The sequence below is a fragment of the Leucoraja erinacea genome, chromosome 22 (genome assembly GCF_028641065.1).
Source record: "Leucoraja erinacea ecotype New England chromosome 22, Leri_hhj_1, whole genome shotgun sequence".
NCBI lineage: Eukaryota > Metazoa > Chordata > Chondrichthyes > Rajiformes > Rajidae > Leucoraja > Leucoraja erinaceus.
The window spans coordinates 13,077,893-13,095,950 of NC_073398.1; the positions used below are offsets into that span (position 1 = coordinate 13,077,893).

Sequence of the window (18,058 nt, forward strand, 5' to 3'; positions counted from 1 at the left end):
TCTTTGCCCCTTTCACATTAAAACTATGCCACCTAGTCTTTGGCATTCCCACACTGGGTTAAAAGTTCTGACTGTCAACTACATCTATCCCTGTCATAATTTTATGTATTTGTTTCAGGTCTCCCCTCAGCTTCTAATGCTACAGAGAAAACAATCTAAGTTTATCCAACCTCTGCTTATAATTAATACTCTCCAGTCCACACAACTGTCTGGTAAACGTCCTCTGCTTCCTCCCAAAAGCATCCACATCTTTCAAGTAATATCGCAATCAGAATGGTACACAATGCTCCAAATGGGGCCTAACCAAATTCTATAAAGGTGCATCATGACTTCCTGACTCTTACACTCAAAATCCCTACCAATGAAGGCAAGTACACCATATGCTTTATTTGCCACACTATCGAGCTATGGTCTCGGACTCCAGGATCCCTCTGCATATCATATTGTTAAAGGTTTTGCCATCAACCATATACCGCCATACATTCGACATCCAAAGAGCAACATCTCACACATGCTAAGGTTAAACTGCATTTACCATTTCTCTGTTCATTTCTGTAGCTGATTGATATTCCATCATATACTTTGACAGCTTTCCTCACAGTTTTCAACTCCAGCATTCTTGATGTTGCCTGCTCACTTACAAACTAAGCCATCGACATTTATGTCCAAATCATTCGTATATATCACAAACAACAAAGGTCTCAGTAAGGATCCCTGCAAATCCTCACTGGTCAAAGATATCTAGCCTGAATTATGTCCTTCTACCAAAATCCTCACTCTTCTATTCATGTCATTTCTGAATCGATATAACCAAGTCAAGATGAAGCCAGTCATCTTACTCTTCTAAATCAGTCATTATGAAGCCCATTAATCTAAATCTTCTAAATTAATAATTGTGGGAGACCTTATCAAATGCTTTACTAAAATCCATGCAGACAACATTCACCATCCTACCCTCTTTAATCATTGTTAACTCCTCAATAAACTTGAGTTTGAGTCATAAGGACAGGCTGGTAGGCTGGGATATATAAATGACTTGAAAGTTAATGTAGACAGATTAATGAGAAGGTTTGCAGAAGACACCAGCGTTTCTGGAGTCTCGGACTGTGAGGAAGGCTGTCAAACTATACGGCAGGATATTCAACTACAGAAATGGGCGTAGAAATGACAGATGGTGTTTAATCTGAGCAAATGTGAAGTGGTGCTCTTCGGAATGTCAAGGGAAAGATCTCAACAGCATTAATATACAGTGGTATCTTGGGGTCCAAGCCCATAGATCCCTGAAATTGGTAACACAAGTTGATAGAGTGGTAAAGAAGGCATACGGTATATTTGCCTTCATCAGTTGGGGCACTGAGTTTAAGAGTTGTGAAGTCATGTTACAGTTATACAGGATTTTGGTTAGACCGCATTTGCAACTCTGGTCTGCACATACAGGAAGGACGTGGAGGCTTTGAAGAGGTTTACCAAAATGCTGCCTAGATTAGAAGGTATTAGCCATAAAGCAATATTGGACAAACGGATTGTTTTCTCTGGAGGGACAGAGCTGAAAAGAGATCTTAAAGCATGTAAAATTATGAGAGGCGTAGATGTGGTAGTCAAAATCTTTTTTTCGCTGAGGATAAAAATTTCAAAGACTTAAGGGCATAGCTTTAAGACGAGAGGTGTGCAGTTTAAAGGAGATGTGCGGGACAGGTTTTATTACAATGAGAGTGATGGGTACCTGAGACCAGCTGCCAGGGATGGTGATGAAGGCAGATATGTTAGTGTTGTTTAAGATGCTTTGGATAGGCACATGAATATGCAGGCAATAGAGGGATATGGATCACGTGCAGATTAGTTTTAACTTGGCACAATGTTCGGCCCAGACATTATGAACTGAACGGTCTGTCCCTGTGCTCTACTGTTCTACTGCAAAGAGTATCGAGTCCCTCCTTACAGCACAACAACACTATTTTGCTCAACCTTTTAGGAAATCCATTGACCGAGTAAGAGATAAGATCAGCTAGCACCTTTCCTTCCACTTGTACTCTTAGCAGAGCATGTGCAGAGGTCTGAGTCAAACTGACTCACAAATGACAAATTGTCAGCCATTCATTTTTTTTAGAAGTTATAATGGATTTCTACAGAAATGTCTGCTTGCAAATTTAAAATCAGGTCCATAAGTTAAACTTAGAAGGCTTTATTTTTGCTGCTGCAAGTTTGTCTTAAACCTCTTCCAAACTATACCCAACAAAAACATACTCAACATGTATTACAGAGGCCGTCATATTTTCTTCCAGAATACTGACTATAAAGTTATAATAATTTCTTTGACATAATGTGATAATAATTTTCTCATGTAGAGGTTTCAAATGATTTTCAACATATTTCTATCTATTCTTGGCAGGTGAAAATCAATGGAGAATCTATCAATCTACCTGTTTATTCAGAAGAATTTACCATTACAAAATGCTTTTCCCGTATACGTGTTCAAATTCCTTCCATTCGAACCGTCATCACAGCAACGCGAAAACACTTCAGAATTAAATTATCAGAAATGTTTTTCAAGGATAAACTCCAAGGACAATGTGGTATGAGATAGGATGTTGTTAATAAGAATATAAACACAATCAATGAGACTACCATTTTAACTGGTTAAGCTTGGTGAGAGTACAGGATAATACACTCATTTTTGTATTGCTCTAGCAAAGAAATGATACAATGGCAAGATTAAGACGTATAAGCTAACATAAACATGGTGTACTTTATGTTTTTACTTTCTTCCCTATATTCCTTAGAGCTTCCTAAACTTTAATATTTTTGTACATATGGGCTACATGGCCATTGTAAACAAAGATTAAGATGTAAAATATTAGCTTACATTTTGCTAAGTGAGGGCCAACAATCATCATTGGCGCCAAGATAGTTTGAATCTGTAAGGCCATTCAAGGGTTTTGCATCAGTGAGACCCAATGTTACCTTGTCTTAAGGTGGGTCAGGATGAGGTCATTCGATGACACTGCTGCAGAAACTTTTGATGGATGAGATTGCTATGCCTCCATCTTTGCTGTCTATCGAAACAGTCAAATATTGGCATCTAAAAACATATTTATAAAAATAAAAAAAGGACTGAATTTAAAAAAAGTTAAAAAGCACTTCAAAATATTGCTAAAATAACAGATCTATACATAATTTATAGAATGGTAGCTAATTTTTTCTTCCCTGCAACACAACTTTAATCTGTTGCATGATCCAAGAGCAAATTCCGTAGCATAAGTGCAGTTAAATTTCTTAGCGTAAGAGCACAAAATGTATGCATACTGTCAAGAATCTGTCAGGAAGGTTGGGACTTGCATATTTGGATATATGGCACATTTCTTCCGATTTACAAATGTAAATGCCATCAATTCACTAAGGCTCTGCCAGAGAGTGAGGAAGGTAATTGGAAAGCAAGGGGACCATCGAGAGCTACCTGCTGAGGGTCGGGGGCCCGGCAGGGAGAGAGGGGGCTGCTGAGAAGGGGTACCTGGTAGGGAGGGGAAACCTGCTGCCTCGTGCCAAAATGTGACGACACTAGGTTGCATGCAAAACAAAGCATTTCACAGTACCTCGGTACATGTGACAATAAAGTTTCAAGAAATCATTGAACTATTGATTTATTGAATGATTGAATCATTAATTTGTCAAAAAAAATCATTTAATTTTTTTAATGTCAAAGGATTTGTTTTAATTAATGCTAATTATTTCCATTTCATAGGTTCTGTTTCTAAACGCAAAACCGATGATTGCATGAGAAAGAATGGGAAAATAGAGCCAACTGACTGTTGTTCTGAAACAGCTCATGAATGGAAAACGTCTTATACAAATAAAAAACATTGCACAGATCTACCTACATATCAGCCTTGTAGTCCACCAACTCCTCCTCCACCATGTGAATATGAGACGCCTATGTGTAATGCTATCTTTGGAAAGTATGTAATATTTTATGTCATACCTTGAAATCAAAGATTTATTTTAAAAAATATTTCATGTTTTAATATATATAGTAAATATTTTCTAACTTAACTCTTCATCAAATTCATTTGTGATGGGCAACTTTACATTTTATCAACTGGCTTGGTTTCAGATTTTCTTCATAAATCACTCATCAATCTTAACTGTCCTGCTTGGATAAGGTCAAAATGTGCCAGCCATCCATTTTCTTGAGGCAAGGTTTCATATAAGAAAATCATACAAAATAGCTCAGGATTCCTGAAAAGATAGACTGAAGAAAACTTAAAGATTTTAATTTTATAACTGATACAAAGTTCATCTGCAAAATATTTACCTATCTCTACTGTTGCAAATCACAACAAAATGAAATATTTTTGTTCTGTTATGCTGTTGTCATATTTAATCCAGCACCAACCACAGTGCATCTGAAAGAAAATGTTTAATCAAAATCTGTTTTTAATCTGTCATGTTTATTGGCTGTAATTGAAGGGTTGGGTGATGACCCTACAGTACCTTTGATAAACATATAGCAAATTATTTCAAATTTAGCCTACCATTATTAAAACTCAGATGATTCCTTTGTCAGTAATTGAGGAGAATTTGCAATGGGAAATTGTAAGTTTTAAAGATCTATTAGCTATTAATAGCTTTATCAGCCAAGTTTTTAAACTGTGATGTTGGATAAAGAAATATTATGGGCATAGGGAAAAATTTTAGCAGCCTTCCCTGAAACTAGTATAATCCCGTTATTGTTTTCCATTTGAAAGAGCATAATATTTCATCTCATTCAAAAAGTACCACCTACAATAGCCCAGTATTCCTCAGTAACGAAGAGCAGTTTAAACCTTGAGTTTCTGGGATAGATTTGAGCACCTCCAATTTGGCTTTTGAGTAGGAATATTAACAAATGAGCTATACCTGAAACGAATGAAACAATACATGTGATTTTACAATTGTTCAGAATTTTTACGACAAACATTAATCCTTTTAAATATATCATTATGCTTGGAAAAAAAGCAACAAGATTGATTTTACACCAGTTCATCACACAATATATTTTTCATCACTGCATATTTTTATTCAACAGAAAATGATTTTGCTTTTGAGTAATTAACAACTTATTTTATGTCTGTATTATGCAGTTCATTCAAAAGTTGCAGAGCCCTCAATTCACTTTCTGAGTATTTTGAGGCATGTCGGGATGACAACTGTTGGAATGCAACAAATGAAGAATGTTCCAGCCTGGAAGCAGCTGCCTATAGATGTAATGGACTTGGATTATGTGTTGACTGGAGACAATCTACATATGGATCATGCAGTGAGTATTGTGGAACTGTGGAGTTACACTTAAGGATTAAATTATCAATGTAAAAATAATTTCAGACTAATATACAAAGCTCAGAACTGGTGGGTTTAAATCATTTCTTTCTTTACAAATTGGCAGAATTATTTCAGTCGCCAATACAATAAGCATGGTTCCAAATAATTTACTTTTATTTCTACTTGAGCGAATTCAATAGAAAATTATTTGATTTTCTCTCACCCTCTTCCTCATTTTATGCCACCATTTTGCCTTGACACATTGGTTTTCCATAATGGTTTCTAAAGTTGGCAAACTTAGGAATTCAGTTCAGTGCTTAACCCATACATTTGGTCCACACCACCTGTGGGGCCTTATGAGATCTTATGGGCTTATCCAAAATCAAATAATGGAGAGTGGCAAGATCACAGCAAACTCCTGATGGCCTATCCACACAACAAAAATCAGAGGTTTAAGGAGATGGTTGGCAAATCCTTCAATTGCCAAGTGGAGAGGGGAAAATACAGGATTGAACTTGCATTGTTTCTAACCCCCACTCACTGCATTTCTTTCTATCGTTCACCTCTATGTTATGCAAGTACGGCATTATTTTTCTATAGCAAGGAAGAAAATTTGCCCTAATAAATCTATATAATTAGGAATAAAGAATATTATGTTAATTGTGCTGTGTTACACAAACACTTTGAAAAAAAAAATGGTAGCGTTGGAGAGTTAATGCAGAAATATGTAATCTTACTCACAGGAAATAGAGATCTGTGACAACCAGACCTAAATATTAATCATAAGCAGTAAATCAGACATTGACTTACCTGAAGAAAATAAACCTGTGATGGAAGTTTTTTATGTTTTGCCCCTCTATCGTGATAAAAAGCTGCAGAGTTTTGAATCCAGTAATAGACAATAAACAATAGGTGCAGGAGTAGGTCATCCGGTCCTTTGAGCTAGCACTGCCATTCACTGTGATCATGGCTGATCATCCCCAATCAGTACACCGTTCCTGCCTTCTCCCCATATCCCTTCACTCCGCTATCTTTAAGCCCCATTTAGCTCTCTTGAAAGTATCCAGAGAACCGGCCTCCACCACCCTCTGAGGCAGAGAATTCCGCAGACTCAACTCTCTGTGAGAAAAAGTGTTTCCTCATCTCCGTTCTAAACGGCTTACCCCTTATTCTTAAACTGTGGCCCCTGGTTCTGGATTCCCCCAACATCATAAGTTCATAAGTTCATTTATTGTCACATACACCAATTGGTGTAGTGAAATTCACTGGGCAGGTCAGTCAAACAATTTAAAAAAGCAACACTCAAAAAACAAATTTTAAAATAAACATCCATCACAGTGACTCCTACACATTCCTCACTGTGACGGAAGGCGAAAATAAAGTTCCAAGTCTTTCCCTTGTTGTTCTTCCTTGATCGGGGGGCCTCGAGCCACCCTTGATGGGACGGTCTTGAGTCCCGTAGCCGGCGGCGTTAGGGCCCTCCGTGTCGAGGCATTCAGCTCCCGCATCGGGGGGGGATGTCAGCTCTCCTGCGCCGGGCAATCGAACCTCGCGTCAGGGCTGGACGAACCTTCTGCGGCTTTGGAGCTCCCGACTAGCCTCGATGATAAGTCCGCAGGCCGTGGTGGGAGCGATTCCATGCAAGGGATCCGCTCCGATGGAAAGTCCACACCCTGCGGTGGGGCTTACGACCGGACGAGGCGGCTTCCAGCTCCAACGATGGTAGGCCGCAGAGCTTGGAGAATGTGACCCGAAAATAGATCACATCTCCAGGAAGGAAAGAACCTGAAAAAAATAAGTTTCCCCCGACTTCCCCCCCCCCCCCCCCCCCACCCCCACATAAAACAAACAGAAGAACATTAAAACAAACTTTAAACAAGCGCTAAAAATACCAAAAAGGATGAAAAAAAACGAACAGACTGCTGGCAGGGCTGCCATCTCCCTCCTCCGGCGCACCCTATGTATCGGGAACATGTTTCCTGCCTCTAACACGTCCAAACTCTTAATAATCTTATATGCTTCAATGAGATCCCTCTCACACTTCTAAACTCCACACCCAGCCCAGCTGCTCCATTCTTTCAGCATATGACAATCCCGCCATCCTGGGAATTAACCTTGTGCACTCCCTCAATAGCAAGAATGTCCTTCCTCAAATTAGGGGACCAAGATTGCACACGATACTCCAGGTGTGGTCTCACTAGGGCCCTATACAACTGCAGAAGGGCCTCTTTGCTCCCATACTCAACTCCTCTTGTTATGAAGGCCAACATGCCATTTGCTTTCATCACTACCTGCTGTACCTGCATTCTTACTTTAATTGACTGATATTCAGGGAAAATATATGTTGATCGCCTGTAATGAATGAGAATCCAATCACTATCCATTAATTGTCATCCCCCATGCCTGATGGATATCAGTGGAACTGGATGAACAGAGATGGGACATTGCCTGATACTCCTGCTTCCATTAAGGTCTGATAATCAAATCCAAATATTTCCCCAAAGTATTTTCAGTTGTAACACCAATATTCTGTGGTAATAGTTTTATTTCACACTGAACTTATATTAAATCACCCAGGCCAGCTCTAAAGACATGTATATATGTGGATTAAGATTGGTGTCTTTGTGCCTATCATTATTTCTTTCTTTCTTTTCAGGCTACACCTGTCCACATGGTTTCATGTATAAACCCTGTGCCACCAACAATCACAATTATTGTACAGACAAGTAAGTATTTTGTTATATATTTTCTGTTATTCAAAATGTTTTCAATATGTATAGATCAACTGGCATCAACTTACATTTTTTTTGTAATATTAGATGTACTTCTTTGCTATAATATTTAGTACCATAACAGATAACCATATTTATTTACAGTTTGATGAGAACTGGAGAAGTGTTCACTGAACCTACTGAAGGTTGCTACTGTCCAGAGGGATTGATGCTATCTGAAGATGAAACACAATGTGTTCCTTCTTGTAGTAGTAAGTTATATTTCCACAAAACAGTAAAACAATTATAAACTATAATTCAGTTAAAGCCCTCCTGCGACTCAAAAAGGTAACACAAATTTAGTAATTCCATATCTCTCTTTCCTACAGGATGCACAGACTACTCAGGAAACGTAAAAAATGTGAGTGCATGAAAATTATTTCGTATTTTCTGATACTTTTATTTTAAGTAAAATTATTTTGTGTGGGCAAAACTTCATAAGGGAATGGAGAACATATTAAGATAGTTGAAACTGATTACACTTCTTAATTTTTATTTCATTTGCCAGATTCATTACTTGGAGGTCAGAGCATACATTTAAATCCTAAATAATGAACTCTGATGTTATATAGTCCGTTAGTAAAATTGCACTATTATAATTATGTTAATTTGGCTCATTATGTTTAACTAGCTCTTTGAAGGTTTTGGATTCGCAGACTTGGTAAAATTATCTCTGAAAATTACTAATTGAATTGGAACTCAACGATTGTCATGCAGACGTTCTTGTGGTCTCTCAATCGTATGATTATCTAATATAATAGGTGTTATTATCTGGATCAGGGATATTGCCATAAGGTCTTGTGTTTGGCTCTTGTCAAAACATGGTCATGTCAACTGTGTGCTGCAAGTATTTTGCCAGGAGGAGGACCCAGTCAGAGTTAGTTTTTCTACTCCCTTGCCAAATGAACTTTACCAAAGGTTTGTTTCAGAGGGGAAGTCCACGAGCCACCAGACAACCTAATTCTTGATAACATAGCTTAACCTATTAAAAAAGTGTTCATTTTCCTGCTTACTGGTCCCAAAGGCACATAAATCTCTGGGCCTGATCAGATTATCCAGGAACATTGTGGGACGAAATTGAAGTCCTAACTGAGATATATGAATCGTTTCTTATGGCACAGGTAGGGTGCTGGAAGATTGGCGGGTAGATAATATTTTGCCTCGAATGAAGGATTAAAAAGAAAACCTGAAAACAATAGACATATAAAGGACCTGTCCCACAGGCTATTTTTTAGGTGACTACAGGCAACTATGCTGTTGGCACATTGCCGCCGGGATGTCGCCTGTATGGTCGTAGTCTCCTCAGTCGCCCAAAGAGTCGTAGTGTCATTCTGGTCGCTGCTGGATTTTCAACATCTTAAAAGATTTTCGCCGACAGTGGGCTTGACGCCAATGAGCATAGCTTGACTTCTCCCGACATAGGTGTTGTCGTAGATTGTCACCAGGATGACGTAGGTTGTCGCCAGGATGACGTGGGTTATCGCCAAGTGATGTAGGTTGTCGCAGGTGCTGACTTCGGTGAATTCCATTGGCGACTACCTACGACAACAGGTACGGGTGATTGAATTGTCTTCAGTAGTGTTCCGTTGTCGCTGACCGGATCGTAGCTTGTCGTAGCTTGTCGCAGGTTGATGTAGGCATGGTCGTAGGTGGACGTCCTAAAGGGTCACTGGTTGTCGGTAGCTTGCCGTAGCTGGACATCGGCTAGGTTGTAGGTTATTGTAGCATGTCATAGATATTGTCGTAGGGGAGTCCAGTCATTGGTTTTTCGGCGTCCTGCGACGACTATGACAGTCGCCTAAAACATTGCCTACGTGGGACAGGCCCTTAAGCTTAACATATGTGGTAGGAAGGTTACTGGAGACGATTCTGAAGAAGCATTTGGAAAGACTGGGGTTGATTCGGGATAGTCAGCCTGGTTTTGTATGTGGGAAATTGTGTCTCAAAAATTTGATTGAGGCTTTGGAAGAAGTAACCAAAAAGGTTGATGATGACAGGGCCATTGGCATAGGCTATTCCACATTCTAGGCTGCTCTGCAAGATTAGATTACATGGAATCCAGGGAAAACTGGTTAATTCGGTACATGATTGGAATAGAGAAAGCTTGGACAGTCTCGCACTTGGAGTGCATGAGGCTAAGGGGAAACACAGAGGGGATAGTGGGTATGTGGAAGAAGCTGCCGGATGAAGTTCCTTAGGCAGGTATGATGGCAACATTAAAAATACATCTGGTCAAGTACATGGATAGGAAAGCTTTAGGGAAATATTGGCCAGGTGCAGGTAAATGGGACTCGCTGGGATGGGCATCTTGTTCGGCATTGACCAGTTGGTTTGAAGGAACTGTTTCCATGCTATATGGCTATGACTATGGTGATGGCCCTCATTCTTCATGCTGTCCAAATCAGGACACCCGCAGAGCAGTGATGTAAGTATCAGATATCTGAATGCTTGGACAATGCTAGGAAAGTGTATTCCAGTTCTGTATCTGTTTGGAATGTCCAGGTCCTCAACATCATATTGAGGGATGGAAGTTATCAATCTGTGTCTTATTTTAATTTGGGATAGCCAATGCATCCCCAGCTACAACGTGGACTTACAGAGTAATGTTTTGACACAGTGGTTGGAGGAGGGGGCACAAAGTGACAGGGACCAAGCCTGATACATGAATGTTAAGTCATACATTTGTGTGGACAAGAACCAGGTGCCTGTCAAGACATATGCACTCAATATACACAGCGGTGGGTTTATGTACAGAAGCCTCTGCCCTATGTTTCCTCCTTCACCTTCACTTTGGTCCGTTCGCTGGATCACTTCTAGAAAACAGGAGCAAATATCAAGTTGACCACCCCTTTGTCTCCACAGATGCTGCCTGACCCACTGAGTTCCTTTAGTAGTTCATGTTTTGCTCGTGGATCTATAGACCTTCACTTCTTCCCCTGCTTCTTAACTATCTCCTTCCAGCCTTCACACCAACCTCTACAGCCTCTCACTTGACGTTCTTCCTTACTTTGCGCTCCTCTCCTCTCCTCATCTCTATCCTTCAGAATGCTCTGCCTCCATCTTCACCAACCAAGTACTTCAAACAGCCCCTCTTTCTCTCAAGCCCGTAGAAAAACCATCAACTGTTATGAAGGGACTTTCCCTGAGCAGCAGGCAAGAAATGGTATAGATGCAGTGGTAGTTCCTGGGAAAGGGCAGCAATTCCACAGAGGCAGGATGTGACAGGGAGAGCTCCTCTCTCTCTCAGCTTCCTTCCTCTTACCTTGATAATTTCTCTCCCAGTTGCCCCGCTACGTCCATCATTCCTGCCTTTCCTTTACTTTACCTCTCACTTGCTGATCTGAAATCTGGCCTGGATCCTTGAAACACCCCCCCCCCCCCCCCCCCCCCCCCCCCCCCCCCCCCCCCCCCAAAAAAAAGGGGAGATCCATCATTCTGATGCTACCTAGTATTGGCAGATTGTTGTCTTCTGCAGCTTACACCATAAATCTACTGATTGTAATTTGAGTTGTCATTATGTCTCCCTTTTAACCCTCTCTCTTCTGCACTCCTTTTAGATCAAGGGGTCTGTGTCCTCAGCATTATCACAAAACTCTGCACCATATCCAATTTTGTATCTCTTTCATTTAGAATCCTATATTTAACATCAGTCACAAAACTGATGTTAAATTCAGATGCTGGAAGATACAGATCATTCAGATGGTTCTGTAGATGATCCTCACACGATGTACAGTATCTGTTTTCACTGAATAATCTTCTAAATTTTCTTGATGTTGCTGCTTCAGATTTCACTTCAGTGTCAATCTGTCCAACCACGATTGAAATTGTGTGAATCCCTTCAGCGTAGGTTTAACCACGGAATTTGACTGCACGAGAAAACCCATGATTAAATTCCTGAGTAAACTGCTATTCATAAATCAACCAGGGTTTACTTTACCAATTATTATTGTACAATCTGTGGCGGAGGGTCAACATTGTGGATAAACACATAGAGGCTGATCCAGATCTGGCTGCAGAGGAGTTCTGATGGTGAATAGCTTGGTTCGTTAATTAAGAATAATCACTTCCTTAAGTACTCTCCTGGAATTATTGCTGAACATTTGGGCAAAGAAAGCATACTCTAAATAAGATATAAGTTATAGCTGATGCTATGCCCTGCCAATGATTACTTTCAAACATGAACTGATTTTCAAAGCATAATATCACTTTTCAGCTGAAATCCAAAGCTTTAACGAATTTCTCACAATTTTTTCTAAATATATTTTCCAATTTTTTTGTTGCAGTTATCAATCTGCAATCATTGTTTTCACAATGCTTTCATTTATGCAGGGGCATTACTTTAAAGCCAGTACCTACCCTGCAGCATCTTCTGATAAAGATCAAGATTCATATCTGAAGTTTGACTGATGGTAACAAGATGTGGAGAATTATACCAGAGTTATCCATTTTTTTTTGTCTGACATCCACACATTACTTTGCAGCAGAAAAACATAGCTGATTTTTCCACCGCAACCCACAGCAAATAATTGTAATTATTTTACTAATACTTCAGTTGAGGTTGGCTTCTTTGGCAATCAGTGGAGCTGTTGAATGTGAATTCATGAATATTTACAGTCACAACCCACATAGCATCTTTGAGAGAGCTCTTTGCTACTCAGGTTGACAATCGCTGATATTTCTGCTTTTGTTTTTCAGGATGGTGAGGAATGGTCTGATCAAAATAATACATGTATTTACTACAGATGTTCAGGAGGCACGGTGATAGAGACAGAATTATCATGCTTTTATAATTCAACCTGTGATGAGGTTTGTACAAATTATACTGTAGCAGGTTCCATGTATCATGATGTACATTCACATTGCAATATTGATTTGTTCTTTTCATAATTATTTGTTTAAAATTAATTGAACATGAAAATCATTCTAAACAATGATTAGGTGCTGGGTGGGTTAAAACATTTGACTAAAAATTATTCAACAAAACACCATGGTCATTTGCACTACATGACCAAATTCTTCTGGAAAAATACATTTTGAATACATTTCTGGAGATTTCCTTCAATTTTCCTCAATGCTTCTGAGGTGTATCCCAAGAGTTCACTCAAGCAGATGCAGGCTTCAATGGACCTATGAAGCCTGCTTTGGCATGAATTAAAGATTTGTCTGCCTCTAAAACCCCATTAAATATATTTTCCACTCTCCTTCAACTACACCCCTTCTCCACAAAACCTGTCCCTCACTACCCTACATTAATAATAACCTATTGTCTCCACCCTTCATGTTTGCTATCTTCTCATGACCAAACCTACCTTACCAATTGGCAATCAGAGTCCTCTGATCATCTACAGATGCCAGGAAGCCAATGATCCCAGGGGTCCTGTACCTCAGCCCTCATCATCGATCACAAAACTGGCAACTAACCATTTCCCTAAATAGCTCCCACTCTCATGCTCTCCTTTTCCCACAACCCAAAGGGCCCAACAGTGATGTAAGACCCAACTGCTTCCTTCATTGGGCAAGATAAATATATTATCATGTAAGGCAGCTATCTTTAATTGAGTGGCATGGTTCACCAGTGGCTCTGGGCACCAATATATACCAAAACAAGGCCCTGGGGTTAAGACATTCATTGGCCAGCCACACAGCCACCATTTAACATGCCTTTGCAGGGGGCAAATAAATGCTAAATCTCATCTATATGAGAATTCTAAACCACTACCTTATAAGAATTACCATGCAGTTTTTTTTTTCACCTCAGTGACTAAGGTTTTAAGTAGCCCAATGTAATAAATACTTTCTGCTTGCTATGTTACACATAAAATAATATTGGCCAATCTCAATTTAGCCAACAGTGAAACCAAAATACTTAATTTGACATGAAGTGAAACTAAATCTGCCATGCTGTCAATGTGAAAAAGCAAACTATCAGACCCATTAAAGACTTTTTTTATTTATTGGAAACCAAAAGTTTATGGGATCAAAATAGGGCAAACATAATCCCTACCTATATTTGATAAAGCCTCCTTCAAATGCCAACTTATTTTGTATGTAAAATAGCCCCCTCTCACAGCAATTCATGTAAATTCTGCCATATGCCAATTCATGTCAAGATGCTAACTGCCATTCATGTTCAGAATGGGCTGCTAACTGAAACTGGAGCAAAATTGCATTGGCGAGATTGGAAACAGTTATTTTCTATATTAATCCACTTTTGGGAAGAATTACTACCGACACTGATTAGAAATAAAGTACGTAATTCTACAACTGTTTTAATATGATTAATCTGTCATAATATCTACTTAAAATTACTGAGCATATGATAAATGACATGCCATGCAAAAGAAAGAAAAAACTGAAGTAAAATTCTAAAACATGCGTAATTAGAATTTCATGTTGATTAAATAAGATAGGCAGCAGAATCCAGGATCCAACTTAAAAAAGCACAAAATTAAGTGTTGTTAAATGTCTAAAAGTTTGGACATCCAAATTCAGTCTAACCAGTATTTAGTCCAATAACAATTCCTTGCTTCTATTTCTAGTGACTCTAACTGGAATAAATATTCATTTAGCTATCTTCTAAAACAAATGTTTAAAAAAAATTATGGTTACAGTGGCATTATTGCCCAAGGTTGGATATTGTGTGTAATTATAGTCAAAGAGTGAAACAGTGTGGAAACAGGTGCTTTGGCCCAACCTGTCCACACCAGCCAACATATCCCAGCAACACTCGTCCCAACAGCCAGCATTTGGTCCATATCCCTCCAAGCCTGTCCTATCAATGTACTTGTCTAACTGCTTCTTAAATGTTGGGATAGTCCCTGCCTCAACTACCTCCTCTGGCGGCTTCTTCCATACATCCAACCCCCTTTGTGTGAAAATGTTAACCCTCAGATTCCAATTAAATCTCCACTTCGCGTTAAACCTTTGTCCTCTGGTTCTGCACAAAATTACATGTTTACAATATGATAGCATACCATGATTGATAGTTAAATAATATGGGAAATAACAATTCATTTTTCCTGTACGTTTAGGTTGACAAAAAATGGGATGACCGTCACTGTTGCTATTACTGCCCTCAGCGAGGTAAGAAGTCACATTTTGAGCACTGCAATTTATATGAAAAATATATTTCCCCTGCAGAATGTTTATCCTGCTTAGATCTCTTCATACTTATGTTAGGTGTTTCCGATTTCACAACAGGGACCAAACTTCAAAAGTACCTGAAGCTGTGAACTGCTCAGATTTTTTTGCCAACTATGATATTAGATGATAAAGCTGCCAGGGCATGAAAGTTTACCAGAGCAGTGGATTTCAAACTTCCTCAGGCTACACACATTAACCAAATGGGTTTGCTTTATGACCCAATAATATTAAGCTTTCCAGAATGCAGAGTAGCATTTAAAGGGGACAGTGATATGTTTTTAACATCCCACAACCAAGCCAAGGGTAATAGCAACTGCTTTGAAAGTCAATGCACTGGGATATTCTGTTTCCTCGTCTGCAGTTTACTTTTTTAGTTTGTGAATGAATATTTTTCAAAGGTCTCAGTGCACATTTGCATGGTGGTTAAAAAAAACATTCAATGCTCAGTTAATATTGACATCAATTTTACAAATATTTGATGCAGCTGATTCACATTTAATTTCATTGAGTTGCACCTGGGCTTGTGGCACACATTATTAGTCCGAAGTTCTGTCCTACTACTGTCAGATCTTTGCACATTCCTACTAGATTTTTAACAAAGACTCCTAGTCTAACAATGAAAACTTATTTTGCATATCAATATCTAGGAACAGGCCTTTCATTGTTCAGTTCTGCTCTAAGCTCGAATAATAGTAGTAAATGTAAACATTATGCCTTCATCTACTGTATCGCATGACAATAACTTTAATATGTTATTTGAGAAGGTAAACCTGTGTCTCTTTCACATCTTCTGTCTGTTAGCTCATCTGTTTGTCTGCCTGTCAATAGATACATGTCAAATAGATAATCTGGTTCCAATTACATGTTTTTATAACATAAAATGGTGGAATTCTCTAATTTCCATGTTTTTCCCAACAGTGACACTATGCAAAGTTCATCCAGAATCGCTTACAATCATTAAGGATAACTGTACTGCAACAGTTGAACTTAATTCATGTCAAGGAAATTGCAACTCATTTTCCATGTAAGTAAATTTAAGAATCTTGTGATAGTTAAATAGAATCATGCATCATGGAGCAAAAAAAAAAAATACTGAGATAATACGACCTCAGAGAAAGGTTGGGGATGGTGTTTACTACAAAATATGATTTTCCCCAATTTACACTGCTTCACACTACCACTTCCTGAAGAAAACATAACCATGATGGTGTAGGATGGAGCAAGAACCAGGAAGCTGGCAAAACTCACCAATCTGGCCTTATATCATCAACCACCATTCAATTAGCAAGTGAAAAGGCAGTGGTGACACCTCCTGTATTAATGATAGAGAGGTCATGAAAAATTGTTTGTGAGCTTAGTAATGGCTCAGTGATGGTGTAAACCGATATTATTTGATAAATAGGTATAATGCTAACTTAATACTGATTAGATTATTTTCATACTTTGTCTTTGAGAGTACAGACCTTTTTGTTTGTTAAAATTACTTTGTTTTTACATATTTATGGCAATGCATGAAGGCTATGGCCCACAGCAGCATGATACCATTGAAAATTGCGGCATTTTGTTGTAATTAAAATGCATAAGATGCCATATGATACTGATTGATTTTTATTGTGATGGTCTTACGTTTTAGATTTGACTACACAATAGATAAAATGAAACACAACTGTGAGTGCTGTGAAGAACAAACGACTGAAACAAAGGAAGTAACATTGGCGTGTGGAAATGGATCGAGTAAACAGTACTCGTATATTTCTGCAAAAACATGTCAGTGCTCTATTTGTGAAAGTAGTACACCGTGAAATGGAATTTTAAACTGAATGCCAATTTAATTGTTAACCTCTGTTTATTACTTTTAAGCAAAGATTACTTAGTGAAATTTGAAAAATCCTAAGTGTCTTTTATTCCTAACTGCATGGCTTTTTACAATATATCTTTCGAGCTTATTTTTCATCCACATGATCATTTAATGCAAAACGAAAAATAAATAAAAATTCTGCATATGATTCACTGCTTTTGTCATGAATATCTGTTTATTTTAAATTCATATGTACATCAAGGAGAGAATGTAATTTTCTTAACGTTTACATTTATCTACGCCATGTCCCAATGACAGTGCCAAATCTCCAGTTAATTACATTTAATTGGGTCACTCTATTGAATTTAACAGACCAGAAAGGTTACTCAAGCTTCTCAAAGACAGTACTTCAGTAACCATTCATATTATTTAATTGAAGACTGAAGGAAAACTAAAGGATGTTACTTTAATTGGCAGGGAAGAACACCTCTGAGAAACTCCTAAGGATTTTTATACCTAAAATTGTGTGCTTTTTAAAGACGCTAAATGTATAGCTGTCTCAGTGTATCTGATATTTATTTTTACCGTTAGGCTTTACACATCTTCCATGATTTGGGTTTAAAATTCATGGACATCGAGATAACACTAACACATTTCTTCTGCATTATAATACATATGGGTTACATTCTGTTAATGGAGATGGCTAGTGTTATTTGAACTCAGGTCTCAGAAACGACTGAAAGAATTAAAAATACAGTATAGGAGAGAATGGTACAGTGGAGACAAAGTGAAAAATAACAGTCATCAAACAAGTTCTGTATGCAATTAAAAAGCACAATAATGAAGAAAGAGTTCAATTTAAAGAGTAATAAAATGGACAGGAAGAATAACTTCCTCCGTGAGTTCATATTTCCAGCAATAATTAGAATCTGGCATGTTTAAATCCTGGAAATGCCAACACAACAGGATTTGTTCAAGAGAAAGCAGTATATGAAGGTGATTCACAACTTGATCAACGCAGTTAGCGATAGGCAATAACGGCCGGGTTTGC

At 38.4% G+C, this 18,058-nt stretch overlaps 1 protein-coding gene across 14 annotated transcripts in view; it reads left to right on the plus strand.

Annotated features, from left to right (window-relative positions):
• The window catches only part of LOC129707992 (mucin-2-like), an 85,587-nt gene extending 68,372 nt beyond the window's left edge, over positions 1–17,215 (plus strand). For all 14 annotated transcript variants that reach the window (XM_055653528.1, XM_055653529.1, XM_055653530.1 and 11 more), the window contains 10 exons: positions 2,390–2,573; positions 3,740–3,953; positions 5,118–5,293; positions 7,952–8,021; positions 8,172–8,278; positions 8,396–8,427; positions 12,762–12,872; positions 15,098–15,149; positions 16,128–16,233; positions 16,843–17,215. In XM_055653528.1, the coding sequence (XP_055509503.1) occupies positions 2,390–2,573; positions 3,740–3,953; positions 5,118–5,293; positions 7,952–8,021; positions 8,172–8,278; positions 8,396–8,427; positions 12,762–12,872; positions 15,098–15,149; positions 16,128–16,233; positions 16,843–17,011 (1,221 nt within the window). In that variant the 3' untranslated portion in view covers positions 17,012–17,215. The remainder of the gene's footprint in view (positions 1–2,389; positions 2,574–3,739; positions 3,954–5,117; positions 5,294–7,951; positions 8,022–8,171; positions 8,279–8,395; positions 8,428–12,761; positions 12,873–15,097; positions 15,150–16,127; positions 16,234–16,842) is intronic.
• Positions 17,216–18,058: the final 843 nt, after the last annotated feature.